Here is a 22,025-nt window from a genome sequence, read left to right as displayed (position 1 = left end):
AACAAGAAAATGGAATGCAAATAAACTACTATGAACAGCATTTTGTATGGATTATCATAGCCAAAATAGACACAAGGCCACAAGCGTGACTTATGACCTACTATCACCACAGATAATGAAGAGACTGAAAAAAATGCATGAAGAGATCAAAGAAATTATTTAGTGCATAAAGGGAGATGAAAATTTAATTTTGTTGGAGGCCTGTAATTAAATAGTAGGAAAATAAAAATAAAGAAAAGTAGGTCAAGATCATGGACTGGGGTAAAAGAATGAAAAATGAAGTCATCTGGTATAATTTTGCACAAATCGCAATTTAATCAATGCCTACATTTGTTTAAAGAATCATCAGAGAACATCGTGGAAGAGACCTGGAGACACTGGGAGGTTTCAGGTAGCTTGTGCAATAACAAGACAGAGAATTTGAAACCAGAATTTCAATTTGAAAAATAATTCCAGGAGCAAACATGGACTTTGACCGTAATTTATTGATTGCAGAAATGTATTAAATTAAGTAGATGGGTCCTGAATAAGCTGAAACACCTAGAGATTACTTAAGAGTTTAAGAGGCAGTATTAAACAGGTGACTAAAATAGGGAAAAGAAATCCAGTATAATATTAACAGGTGGCTTTGAAAGATGAAGTATAGGCAGCAGAGGAAAAACTAGCAAAAAGACAAGGCCCAGTAAAAACTCTTGGATAACACAGGAGACATAGAATGTCATTAATGAAAGGAGAAAATATAAAAATACATTCATGAAGCAGGAAAAGGGGAATATGACTAAAAAGAAACTGACAAAAAGTGCAGAATGGCAAAACAGACATGGATAGAAAGGAGAAAATTTAAAAATATATCCACGAAGCAGGCAAAGGGGAATGTAGACTAAAAAAGAGATTGACAAAAAGTGCAAAATGGCAAAACAGGGATGGCTAGATGGGAAATGCAAAGTTATTGAAGCATGTACGACTATGGGAAAGGTAGATACCACATATCAGAAAATTAAAGAAACCATCGGAGAAAAGACAGAAAATTGTTGGAGTCATCAACAGATGTAGGAACAACTTCAGGTGTGCCCCAGGGAAGTGTGTTTTGTGGCCCTTAATATTGTGTTGTATATTGATGACTTTGCTAACAATATTAATGGTAACATCAGACTTTTCACACATGATACAATTATTCGTAATGAAGTTCTGTTCTTGATAATATTTCAGAGTGGTCCAAAGGTGTGCACACCTGAATGGCTACATTGTTGTGGTTGGTTACATTCTGCATGTCAGCTTGGGTGAGAAGTTGTCAGTTGGAGTGGTTGAGGGGAGAAAGGAGGTGGGGAGTGGAAAGGATCTTGAGGAAGGGTGGCTGAGGCCTGGGACGGAGAAGCAGGTGGTGTATAAGAATGTGGCACCAGTGATCCATCTCACAACTTTTTGTAGTTCATGTCCTTTCTGAGCTTCATCATTCTTCCACCTGCTCACTTTTGCACATGTCAACACACTCAACTTTTTATTTCTACTGTGTGGTTAGCTTTGAGTACACTATCTAAAGCAATGCAGTCACTAGCGCCCAAACGTGCCAACTGGTTCCACCCCTCCACTATTACCTGAAAAATTTTTGAAGAAATTTCTTTACTGCATTTCTCTCCATTATACCCCTTTTTGATGATCACTATCTTTCTTCTTATTGCTACATATATGACAATATTTACTCAGTATGTGTACACCAAAATTTTTCCCATTTTCTGTGTCGACGACAGTTGCATTGGCATACAAGGAAGTGTGTCCTTATTTCATCCACATATTGTTAAACAAGACACACAAATAAATCTCAGTTTTATCACTATCCTCTTCTTTCCTTTCTTGCCTACCAACCACATCACAGCTCCCTGAGTAGCTTTTGCCATGCTGTTCTTGCAGACTACATCTACACTGTCACGTAACTGAGAGTGATAAGCAAGAACATGAGAGGAGAGGCAGGCATATTCCCCTACACCGCAAGACAAGTATGTCCTTTCCCTCCCAACAAAACACACCTCATACCATGTGCCATCATGTAATTAGCTTTGCAATGCCAATTTTTGCCATTCAAGAAAGGTGATACAGTGGTAAGATGCTGGACTTGCATTCGGGAGGACAGTGGTTGACAGTGGCTCAAATCCACATCCAGGCATCTAGTTTCAAGCTCTCTGTGTGTTCCCTAAATTATTTAAGGTGAATACTGGACTGGTTCCTTTAAAAGGCGTGACAAATTTCAGTCCACATCATTCCTCAATCTGAGATTGCACTCTGTCTCTAATGACACTGTTGTCAGGGGATTCTTAAAACCTGATCTTCCTTTTACTTCAGTTTGAGCCTGCTGCTGTTCTGAATGCGTAATCTGTCCATGGGTTATGCATAATGTGCAAGGAGCACACTAAACCAATTATCTGGCCATCAAACAGGTTTGTTCACCAATCTTTACTTGCACATAGAATCATCTTAGGTATTGACAGTAAATTTGAATTTCTTATCCTAAAGCCAGAGTCTTGCTGGCTAAATGCATTTCACACTTTCTCACCTTCTCTAATTTTTCTACTAAAAGAGTTCAGTATTCTAAGTGGATTTATATCTCTTACTACACAAGCACGCAAAATTTCTGAAGACAAACAGAAAATGGTTGGTTTCTGAATTATAGGTATTCCAAAATATTTTGTTACCAAAATTTCCTCTAACTGTCTTTTGAACTATAAATGTCCACTCACTGGGCAGCAGCCACACCTTATTTTCACCAGTCCCTTCCATCAACTTGTAAACATCTTGTTATCTTCAAATTTTTGAAAATTTTTTCCATAACAGTCAAAGTGGCAGATTTCTTTAGAGGATATATGATAGGTGGTGACTGGTCTTGTTCTTTTTCTTTAAATTGTTATCACTTCCAGCATGGTTTCTGTACACACCAGTACCTCTAATATGTCCTCTTGCATTGATGCATGCCTGTATTTATTGTAGCATACTATCCATAAGTTCATCAAAGCACTGTTGGTCCAGATTGTCCCACTCCTCAATGGCGGTTTGGTGTAGATCCCTCAGAGTGGTTGATGGATCATGTCATCCATAAACAGCCCTTTCCAATCTATCCTAGGCACTTTTGATAGGGTTCATGTCTGGAGAACATGCTGGCCACTCTAGTCAAGCAATGTCGTTATCCTGAAGGATGTCATTCACAAGATTTGCACGATAGAGGTGCGTATTGTCATCCATGAAGATGAATGCCTCACCAATATGCTGCTGATATGGTTACGGTATCAGCTGGAGGATGGAATTCACATATTGTACAGTTACGGCGCCTTCCATGACCACCATTTGACGTGCGTCTGACCCACATAATGCCACCCCAAAACAGCAGCGAACCTGCACCTTGCTGCACTCCCTGGACAGTGCGTCTAAGGCATTCAGCCTCAGCGGGTTGCCTCCAAACACATATCTTACAATTGTTTGGTTGGAGGTATTTGCGACACTCATCCGTGAAGAGAATGTGATGCCAATCCTGAGCGGTCCATTCGGCATGTTGCTGGGCCCATCTGTACTATGCTGCATGGTGTCATGGTTGCAAAGATGGACCTCACCATGGACGTCAGGAGTGAAGTTGCGCATCATGCAGCCTATTGTGCACAGTTTGAGTCATAACATGGCATTCTGTGGCTGCACGAAAAGCATTATTCAACATGGTGGCATTGCTATCAGGGTTTCTCCTAGCCATAATCTGTAGGTAGCAATTATCCACAGCAGTAGTAGCCCTTGGTGGCCTGAGTGTGGCATGTCATTGGCAGTTCCTGTCTCTCTGTATCTCCTCCATGTCTGAAAAACATCGCTTTGGTTCACTCCGAGATGCCTGGACACTTCCCTTGTTGAGAGCTCTTCCTAGCCCAAAATAACAATGTGAACATGATCAAATCTTCATATTGACCGTCTAAGCGTGGTTGAACTACAGAAAACACGAGCCTTCTACCTCCTTCTTGGTGGAATGAGTGGAACTGTTCAGCTGTCGGACCCCCTCCGTTTAGTAGGCGCTGCTCATGCATGGTTGTTTACGTCTTTGGGTGGGTTTAGTAACATCTCTGAACAGTCAAAGGGACTGTGTCTGTGATACAATATCCACAGTCAATGTCTATCTTCAGGAGTTCTGGGAACTGGGGTGATGCAAAAATTTTTTTGGTGTGTGTAACTTCACAATGAACAGAACACCAAGCTGAATCATCGTCCTTATCTTATGGCGATTCTCACTCTTGATTTACTTACTATACTTGAAGACTTTAGAAGTTTGCTACAGTTAGTGCAGTACATTATAATTAGGTGAATGGCTGTGGACAACAGAAATATGAACTTCAAAATGTAGTTAAATAAATATTTCTGTAGACCCTCTGCAAGATATTACTTATAGAACTCATACATTGTGAAAGTGTATCACCTGTACATAGTTGATGGATCAGGTAAGTAATTTTAGTTGTTTAGTGAATAACATGGTATGAACTACATTCATAAAAGCATAAGACAGAATTTATAGAGAAGAACCTAAGTATTTGCCTGATATAAAATGTAAGAATGAATTTAGTGTCTGAAGTTAGATATGTGTGTGGATATAATGTCTGCAAAGGTGCTATGTTAATCTTTGCTTTTATTACCTAGGTTTTCGTTTAAATATAATGTCCTTAAATATGAATCAGCTATAGTGCTGTCATGCATAAAGAATCATGGTCAAACCTGATTGTGTTAGCAGGCACAGCTTTTGGGAAAATTCTTGTATGGAAACCTGCTCTTAATCTTTCAGAAAACCAGGAACACATCCTGCATACACTTACTGGGCATGATGTGAGTATTACATTATTTATTCAATAAAATATCAATGTACTGTAATTTCTACTTAAATGATAATCTCAAGTATGTCATTTGATGGAACCAAGATGTACCCTAAAGAAGAAGTTGTTATTTTTTGTTGTGTGATGAATAATGTTCAGTTATAGTCATTCTGCTATGTATGTCACACACAAAGTCTTAGCGTGTACTGGTAAAGATAAGTTTTCTTGTTGTTGTTGTTGTTGTTGTTGTTGTGGAAAGGAATATATTTCTGTTTGTCTGTTTAAATATACCTCAGTTTGAAGCTTGTAATGTATGAGCAACTGATGTGTTAGGGGGGACTGTATGTTAGACTGAGGCAGCAGTGACACATAATAGGTGGCTCAGATAAAGCTGTATTGATCTTTCACATAGATTTTGTGACCTCTGTTAATAGACAGAGAATTGTAGTGTCCCCCTGAATAGGCCAACCATGTACTACACCAGGGAAGCAGCTATTTGGATATCTGGAGTATGTCAGAGATGTACATATAAGGAACCACGCTAAATGCTCCATGATTAGTTACACAACATATAAGAAAAAATGTGTTAATCAACTTTGTTCATTGCAGAGGAGAACATTTGTCCTTGCAGATCACAAAAAGATCATGTTGATGTGGTATTAGTAAACTGCAGAAAATCTGCGATAAGGTCCCAGAATTAGTCTCACTTGTAGCTAGTAATGTGCTAGGAAGAGAAAGCTACCATAATCCAAACAGACAACCCCAAGTGTATCCAGAATAACTAACTATATTGAGAGTTCCTTTTTTCTCAGTTATAGTGTCAAATGTGGCGAATTTTTTGACATATGCAAGTAATTTTTGACGTTTATGGCTACCAAATTATGACATAAAAAAAATATTTTTTAATGTTTGTACACCATGGCCATTAATATTATATCATCAGGAAGGAAAGCAAATAATGCCATTTTATTTATAGTATGCATAGTATACAGTAGGAATAATATATGATTAAATTTTTATGCATTTTTGGGGTTTACTGTGTGCAAAATTTAGTGCAGTAAGCTGCTATCTCTGACAGCACCAACTGCTCTAATCGATCTGCGAATCACCTTGAAATTAACTTAGGTGACAGATATGGAGATATCACTCCATGCTACTTCAACTCTATACTATAGTTCATCATAGTGGGTGGTGAATTGTGTACAGTTCCTTGGCAACCTGTGACAAGATGTTTTCTGTGAAAGAGAGATCTGGAGAACATGCTGCCCAGGGTAAGTCAAACAACCTCTGTGTTGAGGTATGTTGTGACAGAAAGGCCAACATGTGGTCTTGCATTATCTTGTTAAAGACAACATTATGGAGACCTCAAGACTGCGCCATCACCAGCCTTAACACATCAGAAAAGTAACACCTGCTGTCTAAATTAGTGTCAATATATACGAGAAGTTTTGCACTGAATGGCATCCCATATGGTCATGCAAGTTTCTGGGCCTTTATGATGATGAAAAATGTGGTATAGAAACATTCATTTTGTGCAGAGCCTCCACAGACCAGTACATGCATTGTGATATTGTTCTCAGAACAGTCATGCCACTCCTATGTCCAGTGTTGCTGCCAGATGCACCACTGTTGGTGCACCTGTCTCTGCTGCAGAACACTCCCACAGCTGATCCCATATGGACATTGAAGCTGCCTCATAGTGATATATGGATACTACATCACTGCTGTTCTTTTTTGTTGTCAAATTTTAAACTTCACACTTCTAGTTTTTCTTTTTTGAAGTTTGCAAAGGTGGATTGCAAGGGCTTGGTATAATGATACCTTTTCACATACAACCATACATTGCCATAACAGTTTGCTGACATTCGAAATAAAGGAAAACACCATATCCACTTTTTGACTATTGTATACATTGTGTAAGTCTGAATAGCTTCTTGAGCAAGTTGTCTTATCATTACAACAGCAGAGCACAGACTAATGGGCTTCAAGTGCACAGGCAAACATAGAAAATGTACCTGCGTCACATTTGGTACAGTAGGGCCAGCATTTATGGTGTCTCTTCTGATGATGGCAGAACAGTGGTTTCTGGTGTTGCTATATGATCAACTTCCACACATGTTATGTTGTTGAATTCTTCATTGAAAGCACTTTCAGATTCCACAGAAAATTTATAGTTTTATTTGTATAAATAAAGGCTAATGTAATAATTTGGCAACTATAAACATTAAAATTTATGTGCATGCATTAAAAAATTCTCCCCATTGTCCCCTATAACCCACTGAAAACCACACCTTGACAAGCTTACTCATTCTAGTTGCCAGGGACATGGATTTGAAGGAGATCATTGTGAAATTTTTACTGAAAATTATTTCAAGCAGTTAGAGAATTGACTAAAGAGGGCACTGTTTTAGACATCCCTGTAAGTAACAGTCCAAAACGAAGGGCATTGCTGTTATTTTCAAAATAATGAGGACAGAGGATTATGCTCATAGTGTTTCCTGCATGTGAGCAGTGTGAACAGATGAGTTTATCTTGATTAAAGATAAAGTGGTCATAAATAAATTGAACTATGTTGGACTCTAGCAAAGTGTATGATCCATCTTTGCACAAACTTATTTGCAAACTGTTAGCTTGTGAATTTCAATGATGCGATCAAGGCAGTTAGGAGTGAGTGGTGTGAACTTTACAAGTGAGAAACTATTAAAGACAGCTTGTCAGGAAGAGTGGATGTTTTGTTATTTGGATAACACAAGTTGTATACCAGGTGATTCAGTCAGAATATGTGACCATCTGGCATGCTTAAACAGTCACACAAATTTTGCAAATAGCATACTGCAAGGTTAAGTGAGAACCAGTTGCAGTTAAGGGTGCCTAAATGGGTGTAAAGTGAAGCAGATGTCATAGTGCAGGCTAGGCAGCTAATGAGGCACTGAAATCACACAGTCAGGAGTGTGAAGTCTCTTGCTTCTACAACTACACATTGGCATATGGGTGTGGAAAGCCAAAAGTGAGTAAATGTAAATAAAAGTGCACTATTGTAACTGAAATTTTATTTGATTTCAGAGTAGCATGCATTAAATGTACTGCGTAAGGAGTAATTGTTTTAATGAACAGAATATTTTCAATATTAGACAGACAGTGCAATTGCAGTGTAATTATTAATGATATTTTTAATGCTATTGGGGAAATTTATGTATTGTGGGATGAGAGTTATGAATTTTATGGTGTGTATAAGAAACTGCCTGTAAATACAGATGTATGGAAGGAAACTAATTTTACTAGAATAAAATCTTCAATAATATCTTTCGTAAGAGTATTTTTGTTTATTGTTCAAAGAAGTCAGTAATGATATTTGTCTCCCCTCATGCTCATAACAGGTGGGACCCTCTCATTCTGGGATTTAAGTGACCTGCCCTTCCTTTTTAACATTCCTCAATCTGTCACACTCTTCTTCCTGAAGAAGGAATTGTTAGTTCCAAAAGCTAGGATAGTGTATGTACCGTCATATTTACGTATCAGCAATACTGACTTTTGCCTCCTGAAGATAAGTATGAGGCAGCATTTTTGTTTTATAATTTTATAGTTTCACTGCATGAATTGTGCTTTTAATTTAATACCTGGAAAAATGTTTAACAATATTGCTGAAATCAACAAAAGTATTACTGAAAATAGTCAACAAAGGTATTACTGAAATAAACAAAAGCATTAATATTAATTTATAATAATCCAATGTGTTACTGAACTAAGAAAACATATTAATATTAAACTGGAAAAGATAAATAATACCACTGTAAAACAATTTGTTCAACTTAATCAGTTTATTAAAAAGATACAAACATATTAGGAGAAAATAGGTAAAGAAATAAAAGAAGTTTCCTAACCTTTGCCAGCAGTGCAAATAAAAAACTTATTGAACTGTCAAGGAGGCAGGAGAATTTAGAAAAATTCTGAAATTGCCTTAGAGCAATTGGAAACTCAGGAAAATGAATATAATTTTGGAGAATGTAATGTTCAACATGGTGCAGAAAAAAATATTGAGTCTGCTGAAATGTGTAACAAATTCTAGGCATAGAATGAGACTCATGTTGTAAATGACAACAAGGTACAATCTGAGCTCATTTACAAAACATGTGTTGTAAAAATGCATTGTAAGGAGAAAATTTATAACAATATCATCTTATTAGATGAAATACAAAGTGATTTTTGGAAAAAAACTTAAAATCAGTGAAATTGACAACAATAACACCAGAAAGGTAGAAATGAATATAAGAAGTAGGCTAGAAGTGTCAATCAGGAGGAAACAAAGGAAATGGTCCTGGTGACAGTGACATGACAGTTATTTACGTATTAGCAATTTTTGTGTTTTTCTTCAATCAGAAAAACTTTAATGGAATTCCAAGAAAGATTTAGTGGTAATGTAAGCAGAGCATATCAAATAAAACAGATGAAGTACAACCAATATGACACACAGGAATTTAGTAATAAGAAACACTTAATCTACAATAGTTGTTTTTGATGAACTAATTGCACAGAGTGTTTGCACAGGGTGTCAGGTAATGCCAATTCTAGGTCAGCCACTCTCAGCTGGTCCTCCACTACTCTGCCAGTAAGTTTCAACTCTGTCTGTGTTGATTGTTCAGTTGTGTTGTATTGTTTGCCATCATGTAAATTAATAATCCCTCCAATTATGAGGCATATTCCATCATTCACTTTTTAAACCCAAAAAAGTCCATTCTGTTGAAATTTATGGAGAATGTGTGATAAGCGATGGAAATGTGTGCTACGTGGAGCAGATTGTTTGATGAAGGAAGAAGGAATGTTTATGATGAGTGACCTACTGTCATCAGTGAAGAGTTGACGCAAAAAGTTGATGAGAAGATTTGTGAAGATAGGTGCTTCAGTATTGACAAGCTTCATCAACATTTCCCTCAAGTTTCAAGGTCAGTAATTTATGCAGTTGTTACTGACAAACTTCAATACAAAAAAAGTTTGCAAGATGGGCCCCAAGAATATTGATGGATGAACACTGAACAAAGCTTTTGGCACATTCTTTGTCATTTTTGGAGTGCTGTGCCAAGGGTGGTGTGAGTTCATGAGTCACATTGTGACTGGTGATGAAACATGGGTTGCTCATTATACTCCAGAGACTAAACAATAATCCAGTGAACGGCATCATCCAAATTCTCTGACAAAACAAGAAAATTCAAACAACTATTAACACAGAAAATGATGGCCTCAGTTTATGGGATCAAAAAGGGGAATTATGAAACCTTATTAAAGCTTAAGTGCACCAATCAAAACTGCCAGTGGGGTCTACTCTCAAAGGGTAACATCCATATCCGTGCTCAACCTTATGCTGCAGCAAGGACAAGGGCATAACTGGACAAGTTTCAGTGGGAATTACTGGACCATCCACCCTATGGTCCTGCTCTAGCACTCTCAGAATTTCATATTTTTCCAAAGCTTTGGGAATTTCTTGGTGGGTGATGATTGGGGAATGATGACACATTGAAAGAAACTGTAACTGACTGGTTAAATAGAATGGTGGCAGAGTTTTGTGATGATGGTATCCGAAACCTGATGCCAGGACTGGACAAATGTTTAAATATTAATGGTGACTGGGTGGAAAAATAAGATAACATTTGTACTTTCATTTCCTATAAAAGTTATGTTCATAAATAAAATATTTCTTATACTATAACAAAATGGTTCTTACTTTAAAAACTCATACTACGTTGAGGGGAGGTTTGGATAAGGTCTGAGCATGATTGATCATTAACTAATTACCATTAAATGTGGATTTGATAAAAGCAAAGTTAAAGAGGGTGGCAAAAAATGAACTAAGAAAGGAACAGCCAACTACTGAAGCACAGAAAAAGATATATGAACAGTTATCAATTTGCGAAGTTACACGTATGCTGTGTTGTAAAGCAAATATGGGTAAGTTAGGGGAATGATAGATGCTCCTGAGTTTCTTATGCATGTTATGAGGAGTTCTCAAGTGTATGCAGAAGCCAAAAGTAGTTGTTTATAAATGCAAGTATTGTTGAAAGTTGAGTATGTAAAAGTTCTGAAACCATGTGACTCAGAATAAAATGTGTATAGTGGATATGTTAATGAAGAATGTGTATTTCAGATACTGTTTATGAAACTAATAGTCTGATAACTGGTAAAAAAATGGCAAGAGAATAATTTCATGTAGAATATTAGTGGGCTAACATTGATGTTAAAAGTTGAAATAAAGTGAGAATGATCAGTTTTCCTGAATGTACAAGTCCAGATGCGAAAAAGAATTACGCACAGATGAAAGTCGTAAGAATACATTTAATTATTGTTGTCTAGAGAAGATTCTGCCCCACTGTAAATGATAGCTCCAAGTGGAACAGAGAGGACATATTAATGTTAATGGCAAAACAGCCACTGATCTTGAAGTGAAAGTACTGTAAACTGAATGTTTAAAAAAAATCAATAAGGTAAGTTAAAGAATACTGTTGAGATGTATTTATGTGTTTTCTAAGGGGCCTGGTGAGGAACAATGAATGTATGTTTGAAGTAGGACCACCATAAATGATCCAAAATAAAATGATTTCCAGATCATGTGACAAAGAAATTAATACTGGAGAATGAATTATGAAAAATAAGATAAATAACATCTGTTTGCTAAAGCATTTCATATATTTTGTAGCAAGAGCACCACACCTAACTGTATCTTGAACCAATTTTATTAAGGCACTACTGGTCCAGTGTCTCACTTTTGCTCTTTGGTTATGGACACATCCTCGTTACATGGCATATGGTGTTTTTAATCACCAAACTTTTTGTTAATTGAAGATTTGCCCTATGGACATTATGGTTTTAACTATGAAGGGTGGCCCTTCTGTATTCTCTGCCATGTTGTTCACCATATTTTAATTCTCGTAAGTACACATTTGTTTTTATTTATTCTCATAATTAAGTGCTTAAGGCTCTAGTATTACTTTGATGTATAAGAGTTCAGTCACTATCATCATTTATTTCTTTTTGTTTAGATATGCAACTGATGATGTGGCTAAAAGCTATGAAACCAGTAGTTCCTTATTAAAAATGATTCAAGATACAGTTATTTGTGGAGTTCTTGCTATAAAATGTACTACCATAGCTGCGGACTACAGAGTCATTTGTATTGAGTGTGTGATCAAATCTTAGTAAAGGAAAATGTATTGGATTAAAGAAATACCATGTTGCACTAATGTCTCATTGAATTCATGTATTCTCATTTTCTGTGACAAGAGAGCAACTGTACGGTATGATAAGAAGTTGTTCTAATAATTATAATTATTGCACAATGATATTGGGCATACTGAAATGCAAAAGTGTATGTGTCCCTATAGCCATCTGATGGAGAAGGGGCATGTGTAGCACTTCTGATATCCCAAATTACGGTTTTCAGTGATTTAGGGAAATCACTTAAGGTGAACGGTAGGACAGAGCTGATTTCTTTCCCTAAGTTATCAAGATGCCAACAGCTAGGAAGAGCTGTTTTTTAATCGCAGGCCTTTCAATACATCCCACACTCGTGGTCTGAGCACAGCCTGGTGTCAACCTCTGCACTACGCAGAGCAAAGTGGTGATGGTGCATTGCAGAGGTCGCATTGCAGTACCCAATCTGGATGGTAGTGCTAGGCTGATGGCAGCTGATGCTGTTGTGGTGGAAGAAGCTGGCTGTCATGACCTCACTGCTTGGGGCTGCTTGCATTGCAAATGGGTCAAGGGGAGTCGGGGTGGCACTGGTGGCTCCAAACTTGAAATCTGGAGCTCAACATATAAGTGATGGTTGGTGAATGAATAATGGCTTCCCAGCAGATGCTGTACAGGTGGATGATCCAGCTGCATGACAACTGAATAGCTCAACTGGACTTTGCATATGATGGATCCCTGGACTGCACATTGGTTGCACAGTTACAGTGGCCACCACATCGATGACCTGGTGACTGTTGTAATATGGACAAGGGCCAGTGTTTGCATGTTGTTGTTGTTAGCTTTGAGTAAATCTGCAGAAATAGGCACTGACAGCATATCATACTTTCATGCTGCAACATCAATATGCTGACTCTCATATGACCCGAAACATTGCAGATGATCCAAACACATACTGAACTATGCATACCTTACAGTTCATAAGATAAGGATGCACCTCTATTTCATGTGGTAAGACTGTAAAAAGTTTTTTTTAAGTCAATAATACCATTGTAAAGTAGTTGTCACTGAGAGGATTATGTGGGAAAGTTCCCAGATAAAATTATTGTTAATGAGCATATTTATGTTAACCATTTTATTAAATATTGAAATAAAAGATGATTGTCAGAATGCTTTTGATTGATAGTGCCAATAGCCAAAGTCTTCCAACTTGCAGCTTGTAAACAATAGTCAAAGCAGTCTGTGGCTGAACTTGTCTGAGAGATGCGGCTTTGTGTACAGTGTAGTTAAAGGCATAGGAATCATAATTGTTGGAGATCACCCTAAAATTAACTGCAGTCTCACCAAATAGTACTTATTATTCAGTTTTTGCATTTTATTGCTGTGTGAAGTGTTTTTCCAAGTCAGTTTGCTGCTGGACTAAAAAAACTGCACTGGCATTGCATCAACAGTTTCCTACATGAGTTGTAACTCTGGCTCATCCTGAAAAGTATTAATTACATCAATTTTAGAAGAAGATATTATGCATAAACATTTGTAAGTGAGTGATCATTTGGATATTGGGTGGTTAGACAATGAAATCTTTCACCCCTTGTGTGTCACAGCATACGTTACCCCCATAATGGACAACAGACACTGCCATAATGCAGGAAGGGCAATTAGGCATTACATGTTTGCACAACACCTATCAGTGTTACTGCATCTCTTCTTGTGTGAGCTGTGCAAGCATGTGATAGAATATATCAGTTCCAGGTGAATTCAAGTATTTTGAATCTCACTATGGTGATGAGCTGAAGTCTTTATCTGGACACAAGGTGGCTACTTTGAGCAGTGTACACTCTGAAGTTAAGTCTTAATTGCAAGCATGATGACAAAAGCTATTATTCTTATTTCAAATGAGAAATTTAATTCCCAAGTTCCATGCACTATTTTTGACAGACACAGTACTTTTTTGGTGTTTCCCAAAACTCACCAGCCACCCTCCCCCTAATAACCTCATTGTCAGTAGGATATTAATTACTTAAAAAAGAGAAACAGAAAGAAATGTATAATGTATCTTATACTTTTTAGTTTTGAAGACACTTGTGTCCCCCTTTCATTAGGGTTAACCATTTCCAAGAATAATGTGAGAGTTTACTGTTGACCATTACTTACTCTGTAAAGTAAAAAGTAAAAACTGACACATCGCAAGGTTCATGACTTAAATACAGGGGATAGCCAAAATAATGTGAACAGTGGTAGTAATGGGATGGTCGTGTTTGACAGTCAACAACACAGGTAGGCCACATGTCATACTGGATTGTGCATGCTCAGTATGAGTGAGGCATTAATGAAGGTTGTTTACGAAAAGGGCACACTTCGTATTTGCATTCAGAGACTGAGGTCAACATGCAATGAAAGACCTAACAGAGTTCCAAAGGCAGTGGATTGTGGGGGCCCAATTAGCTGGAGCATCAGTAACCAAGACAGCCAGCTTATTGAATGTGTCCATAGCAACTGTTTCAACAGTCATGGCAGCCTACACAAAACATGGAAAGACATGATTGTGTAAGCATAATAGTGGCTGCAAATCAAAACTAAGTGACAGAGATTGTCATATGCTAACAAAAATTGTGTCAAAACTATGGCAGCTTAAGTGACTGCAGCACTCAGTAGCCATCCTCGAGACCCTGTGTCTATTGACACCATCCACTAAGAACTCCATAAAGTTAATATTCATGGACACGCTGCTATACTGAAACAATTAGCAATGACAACTGACACAAAGAAATGTAAAACATGATGTCAGGAGCATAAATCCTGGATGGATGATCAGCGGAAACATGTCATGTGCCCCAACATGTCAACGTTTTCATTATTTCCAACATCAGCCAGGCTTACGTCTGGAGAATGCCAAAAGAAGACAACAACAATTGCTTGATTCTAGCAGTTAAGCATGGAGGTGGAAGTGTGATGGTGTGGACAGCCATATCATTGTATTCTGCTGGCCCCATCATTACTCTCAAAAGGCTGTGTTACAGCCAACGATTATGTGAACATTTTAGGTGATCAGGTGCACCCCATGATTGAAATGTTGTTCTCCAACAATGATGCCATATTTCAGCACAATAATGCACCCATTCACACAGCCAGGACAGTAAAATTGTGGTAGGAGGAGCATGCAACTGAACTGCAGCATCTTCCCTTTCCAGCACAATCCCCGGACTTGAACATTGTTGAACCATTGTGGGCGGTATTGGAGCGCAGGCTCCGGAGCATATTTCCGCCTCCCTCATCACTACACAAGTTAGAAGAGGTGCTGATCAAAGAGTGGCATTACATTCTACTGGAGATTATACAATCATTACATGCGAGTATTCCAAGCAGAATCGCAGCTGTATTATGGGCAAATGGGGGTCCAACTACTTATTAATAAACCATTCCCAAGTAAGTACAAATGTTCACATTATTTTGTCTATCCCCTGTAGCTTGAATTATATATAAGAGAACATCATAAACTGATTTTCTCTGGTAATAGCTTGGTTACATTGCCTCAGCAGTTATCTGTTTAACATTAGGCATTAGACCCTGTCAATGTATTGAGTAATACACAGTTATACAGAGAGTCCAGAGAAATGTAGACACTCGTTGATAGCCAATATTATTGGAACAAAATGGCATACCATTAAAATTATTGTATGGGGGGGGGGGGGGGGGGAAGGTTATTTTATGCATTTGAAATGACTCCCATCAGCAGCCAAACAACATTAATGCCCCTCAACTGTTGGCCAAACTACGGCTGTGAGTATTGCTGGTGTGATTACCACACACAATGCATCAGTGATTTCTCATGGCTCCTTCAGGTCCCCCATAGGTAGAAGTCAAGAGATGTAAGGTCCAGAGACTGTGGTGGGTACTCAGAAGCTCCTCTTCAACCTATCCATTGTCTAGGTAGATTTTCATTCATGTAGGCTCTGTCATCTCTGTAGTAGTGATGTTGGGTGCCATCTTGTTGTAGGCAAAATCTTTCATTTCCAAACACCTCTAGGATGGCAGGTAAAATCAGTGTTTGCAGCATATGAAGATGCACCTCACCAGTTACAGTACCTTCAAAGAAGAAAGAGCCAATCAAACTGCATGGTGACAAACCACGCCACACATTAACAGCTAGTAGATTAACATGTTTGTCCATGTGAACATGAGGGTTTTCAGGAGCCCAATACACATAGTTGTCGGATGCCTTTAAATCATTCACACTACTCCATACTTCGATCCAGGTCATCTTCATTCATAGTGTGCAGTTATCTTGGAATGCAAACTTTCCACTTTGCAGCCTTCAGAATTTGTCATACACTTGATTGGCTTACCCCACTTTCACCTGCACCCTGCTTCACATATTTTTTAGGTGATCTAGTAAAATATTACAACACAGCAGTGCTGGAAGATGGTCTTGGGTGGTCAGATCTATTCTTATCCACATCCTGAACTGTACCATTGGCTTCATATTTATCTTGGATCTCATAAATTGTTGTATGTGGTGATGGCAGTGTTCTGTACACATTATGCAATTTCCGTTGTACCACTATCATGTTTTCATACTTCCAGTATGACTTCAATATGGCCTTGTATTGCCAAAATGACAATCTAACTTCATTCATTGCTGCACTATCATCTGCTGGGAAATGCACACCAAGATCTCTTGAGAAAACCATGGACTATGGTACCGCACAAAACTGCAATGGTATGTCATTTTGTTCAAAAGATATTAAATATAAAAGAGTGTCTTCATTTTTATGGGCTCCTCTGTATAATAAAATCAATAATGGTTACAGAATTTGTATTAAAAACTGTAACAGTCCGTAGTGGTTTAGCCAACTTGAACAATGGTTAGAATGTTTTAGTGTCCACTGATACTGAGTGCTAGGTTGTTTGTTAGTTTCTTAAACATTCGGATCAGATTAGACACCTTTGTTGTGTTTTAATTCAATCCAAGTTCTGTCTGACAGCAATGGATGCATAAGAACTGTGATTATTGTGTATGGATATAAGGGGAATTGACTGGTGTCTGCAAAAATCCTCAGAAGCTGCATTGCCTGTGATGAGTGAGCTTCAGACTGCCAGTCCGGAATCCAGCAGTGATGTGGTGCCTCTGACAATTAACCTCTAATTGACTGATTTCTGTATTAATCCATAAAACAATTTACATTTTATGGATTTTGTCATTCAAAACATTGAAAAATTAACAGCTTGCTGTTAGTTTCTTGCACAGTAGTTGTCAATGAATTTGTGTAATCTAATTACATTTGTTTTTTAGTTTTACAAGGGAAACTCCCCATTACACCCCGCTCAGATTTAGTGGTAAGAGGGCCATGTGGATAGCCCGTCAAAAACTGAACACAGATCAAGCATGAAAAGAAGAACGAGGTGTACCAAACTGTGGAAAAAAGCAAAATAGAAACATTGAACAGTCCAAGCTCAAGAAGTACACCATCGAGCACAGATGCTGAGCCATAGTGTCATAGTTAAGTGGTGACGGAATTGGACTACAAAGCAGATGAGCCGGTGTTCAAAGCACTGTCATACCAACTTTTTTTTTTCCACAAAATTATGAACCGTCTGTCCATGTAAAGTGTCTTATTACAGGAATCTCTTATCAATGTACCTAACTTGTACACCTGATGAGTCACTGAGATATGCTTCCTTGCCCGATTTAGGTGTTTGTTTGAATTTGAATGTGATCACTCCCAACAAAATGATGAGAAAATAATAGTTTGTCCCATAAGCTGCAGCAAATGAAAGCAAGATTTCACAATCACACAGTTCTCCCTCTGATTTATCAAGGTATATGCTTTAATATTTTTGAAGTTGCATTCCATTTTGGAAGTTTTGACTCTTGAATTTCTTTGTTGTAACATTATACACATCCATTTATTTGTTGGTTTTATTTCTGTGAGATATCTATGTGATATCTTGCCTGCTCTCACTATTCATCATATTTACTTGTGAAGTAGTGTATTCTCACCACATGACTCATATTCTGTAACCAATATACATTATGACAGTTGCCAAGGCTTCAGAAAGAGAACAAACATTTCAATGACCAGATGGACAGGTGATAGTTTTGTGAAAAAAAGTAAATAAAAAATAGCCATGAAGGAGTTTTAACACAGCTCATCTGCACTGGAGTCCAATATCATGACCACATAACCATGATGCAATGGCTATTCAAGTGTGCTCGCTGTTGTACTTATTAAGCTTGGACTGTTGGCTGTTTCTGTTTTGCTTTTTTTCACAGTTCATCTTCTTCCTGTTTTCAAGCTTGATCAGTGTTCAGTTTCTGATGGTCCATCCACTGGACCATCTTACCACTAAATCTGACGGTGGTGCAATGAGGAGTTTCCCTAGTTAGCTGATTCTTATTTCTGTGTATGTTATAATACACTACATCTTAAATTACGTAACCCATTTTAATTCAGGTAGTCTGTTACCAAGACTGTATAAAAACTATTATTTTGTAAATGATCTTTCAGTTTTGCTTTGAAAGAGCAGACAATACCTATGTCTTTTATATATTGTGGTAATTTATTATATCATTTGATGGCACTGTACAATAAACTCTGCTGTGTTTTAACTTTATTTCTCCTGACCAAATGAAAATATAGCTGTTTCTGGGTTTATAATCATGTGCTAAACAAGTTTTAGCTTAGTAGTCCTTTTTTTTTTTTTTTTTTGCATCTACATCTACATACATACTCCACAAGGCAGCATACGGTGCATGGCAAAGGGCACCATGTACCACAACTAGTCATTTCCTTTTCTGTTCCACTTGCAGACAGAGTGAGGGAAAAACGACTGTCTGTATGCCTCAATACGAGCCCCAATTTCCCGTACCTTATCTTTGTGGTCCCTGTGTGAAATGCATGTTGGCAACAGTAGGGTCATTCTGCAATCAGCTTCAAATGCCGGTTCTCTAAACTTTCTCAGTATTGTTTTTGGAAATGAATGTCTTCATCCCTCCAGGGATTCCTGCTTGAGCTTCCAAAGCATATTCATAACACTAGCATGCTGATCAAACCTACCGGTAACAAATCTAGCAGCTTACCTGTGAATTGCTTCGACATCTTCTTTCAAGAATAGGTCATACTAGTGTCCTATATTCAGTCTCCTTTACAGATAAACTACACTTTCCTAAAATTCTCCCAATACACCGAAATTTACCATTCATCTTTCCTACCACAATCTTCGTATGCTCGTTCAATTTAATATCACTTTGCAGCTTTATACCCAGATATTTAAAAGATGTGACTATATCAAGCAGGACACTACTAATGCCGCATCCGAATATTGCAGGTTTGTTTTTCCTACTCATCCGCATTAGATTTTTCTACATTAAGAGCCAACTGCCACTCATCACACCAACTAGAAATATTGTCTAGGTCATCTAGTATCAACCTACAGTCATTTATCATTGATACTTTCCTGTACACTACAGCATCATCAGTGAACAACCACATTCTGCTGCCCACCCTATTTGTCAGATCCAGATCATACAGAAAAATAGCAAAGATCCTATCACACTTCCCTTAGTCACCGCTGATGTTAATGCTGTCTCTGATGAACACTTGCCATCGAGGACAATGTACTGTGTTCTATTACTTAAGAAGTCTTCGAGCCAGTCACATACCTGGCAGTGTATTCTGTGTGCACGTACCTGCATTAACAGTCTGCAGTGGGGTACCATGTCGAATATGTTTCAGAAATCTAGAAATATGAAATCAGCTTGTTACCCTTCATCCAAAGATTGCGGTATATCATGTGAGAAAAGAGAAAGCTGGGTTTCATATGAGTGATGCTTTCTAAAGCTGTGCTAATTCATGGGCATGAGCTTTTTGGTCTCTATGAAATTTATTACATTCAGACTCATAATATGCTCTAGAATTCTGCAACAAACTGATGTTAAGAATACTAGTTGGTAATTTTGCGGTTCTGTTATTTTACCCTTCTTATATACAGGAGTCACTTATGCTATTTTCCAGTGGCTTGACACACTATGCTGGTTGAGAGATTCACAATAAATACAAATGAAGTAAGGGATCAATGACATAGAGTACTCTTTGTAAAACCAAACTGGGATTCCATCTAGATCCCCTTTCAGTTGTTTCTCTATGCCAGAGATGCTTATTACTGTGTCATCCATCTGCAACTCTATGTGATGGTGAAATGAAATGACTGTACATTTGTATGATTCTCCTGCATAAACAATTTTTTAAATGTGGAATTTAAAACTTTGACCTTCCTTTTGCTATCTTCTTCTGCCAAACCAGACTGGTCAACAAGTGAAAGAATGGAAGCCTTAGACTTGCTTAGCAATTTTACATAGGACCTGAATTTTTTCAGTTTTCTCCGTCAGATCTTTAGCCAAGGTATGACAGTGGTGGCTGTTGTATGGTTCACGCATAGGTCTTTTCAAAGACACACAGATATCTACTAATCTTTGCCTGTCACCATATACATGTCATCTTTTGAACCAGGTGTGCAACAAGCTTTTGCTTCCTCAGCATTTTCTGAATTTTGTTATTAAACCGCAGTGGGTCTTTTCCATGCTTAATCTACTTACTTGGCACTTACTTGTTCAGAGTACAATTTACAGTCTATTTAAACTTTGCCCATAATTCTTCTACAGCCATCATTCTGGAACTAAATAATTGCAGTTCATTGTCTAAGTGAGATGCTGACAACTGCTTATCTGCTGTTTCTAGCAGAAACAGTCTCCTAGTCCTCTTGACTGATTTACTAACTTTCTTAACCATAGTCACTATGAAGACATCATGATCACTAATCCGAGTCTCTAGACTGATGCAACCGAAAAGGTCCGACGTATTTGTAGCTACAAGGTCCGTCATACTTCCATTGCATGTGGCTGCCGAGCTAGGTGCTCAAGACAGTTTTTGGGAAACCTGTTCAAACACACTTCACAAGACTCTCTGTCTGTATCTCCTAGAATTAATCCATCAGTTTATATTCGGTAGGTTAAAGTCACCACTAACTAGTATTGCATGATCTGGGTATTTATACACAACTGACCATTAACTTTTTAGAATTACTCTAGAACAGTCACAACAGAGTTGCTTGGTCAGTAAAAACATCCAACAATTAACTTGTATTCACCTAGACTTGTTATCCATGATCAGATAACTTCACTATCACAATCAATTTCAACCTCAGTAGAGACAATATTTTTGTTGACTGCAATAAACACTCCCCCTGCTATGGTGTCTAATCTGTCTTTCCAATAAAAATTCCAAGACTCACTAAATATCTCAGAGCTTTTGACTTTGGGTTTTAGCCAGCTCTCAGTCCCAAGAATTATTTGAGGTTGAGAACTTTCCCAGAGGCAGCAAATTTGGGAACTTTGTTAAGAATACTTCCACAATTTACCAATAAAATTTGTACATTCGAACTGTCTACTCTGAACATGGTCTGATTTCCCTATATGTGTAATGACTGGTGAGTGTTCATGAGAGTATCTCAAACTACCGCCTAGCCTAAAAAACACCCATGTGCACTCCACAAGTACTCTGCTATCCGAGTACCTGCTTCCTTTATGTAGTACACCCTTGACCTATCAAGGTGAATCCTACAAATCACACCCAATAATGCAGTTTCAGAAATCTGTAGCCAAAGCCATCGCAGAGATGATGAAACGTTTGGCTGAAACCCTCCACTTGACTCAATGTCAAAGAACCCCGATCAACTCTGGGAACAAATTGTGAATTGCATCCTGTGTACAAGTCCATCAGTTGTCACCACCTCTGCCAGCCACCTATAAGAATTGAGGATGTCCTCTAACCCATGTCACAGGCATCGTCAGTGCCGACGTGAGCCACAACTTGCAGACAACTGCACCCTTTATGCTCGACAGCCGCAGGCAAGGCCACCTCCACATCTCAGATGAGGCCCCCCACCAGATATACCAAGTGCACATTGGCTTTCTTTCCAGCCCCAAACGTTGTCTTCATAAGTGGCTCCATAATGTGCTTAATG

At 38.0% G+C, this 22,025-nt stretch overlaps 1 protein-coding gene across 1 annotated transcript in view; it reads left to right on the top strand.

Annotated features, from left to right (window-relative positions):
- LOC124555345 (WD repeat-containing protein 6) overlaps positions 1–22,025 on the top strand; it is a 292,678-nt gene that overhangs the window by 105,629 nt on the left and 165,024 nt on the right. Inside the window, exon 5 of the mRNA XM_047129225.1 lies at positions 4,695–4,839. Coding sequence (XP_046985181.1) covers positions 4,695–4,839 — 145 coding nt within the window. The remainder of the gene's footprint in view (positions 1–4,694; positions 4,840–22,025) is intronic.

The sequence above is a fragment of the Schistocerca americana genome, chromosome X (genome assembly GCF_021461395.2).
Source record: "Schistocerca americana isolate TAMUIC-IGC-003095 chromosome X, iqSchAmer2.1, whole genome shotgun sequence".
Classification (NCBI taxonomy): domain Eukaryota; kingdom Metazoa; phylum Arthropoda; class Insecta; order Orthoptera; family Acrididae; genus Schistocerca; species Schistocerca americana.
Note: the sequence above shows the minus strand (reverse complement) of the source record. Positions and strands in the feature narration are given on the sequence as shown.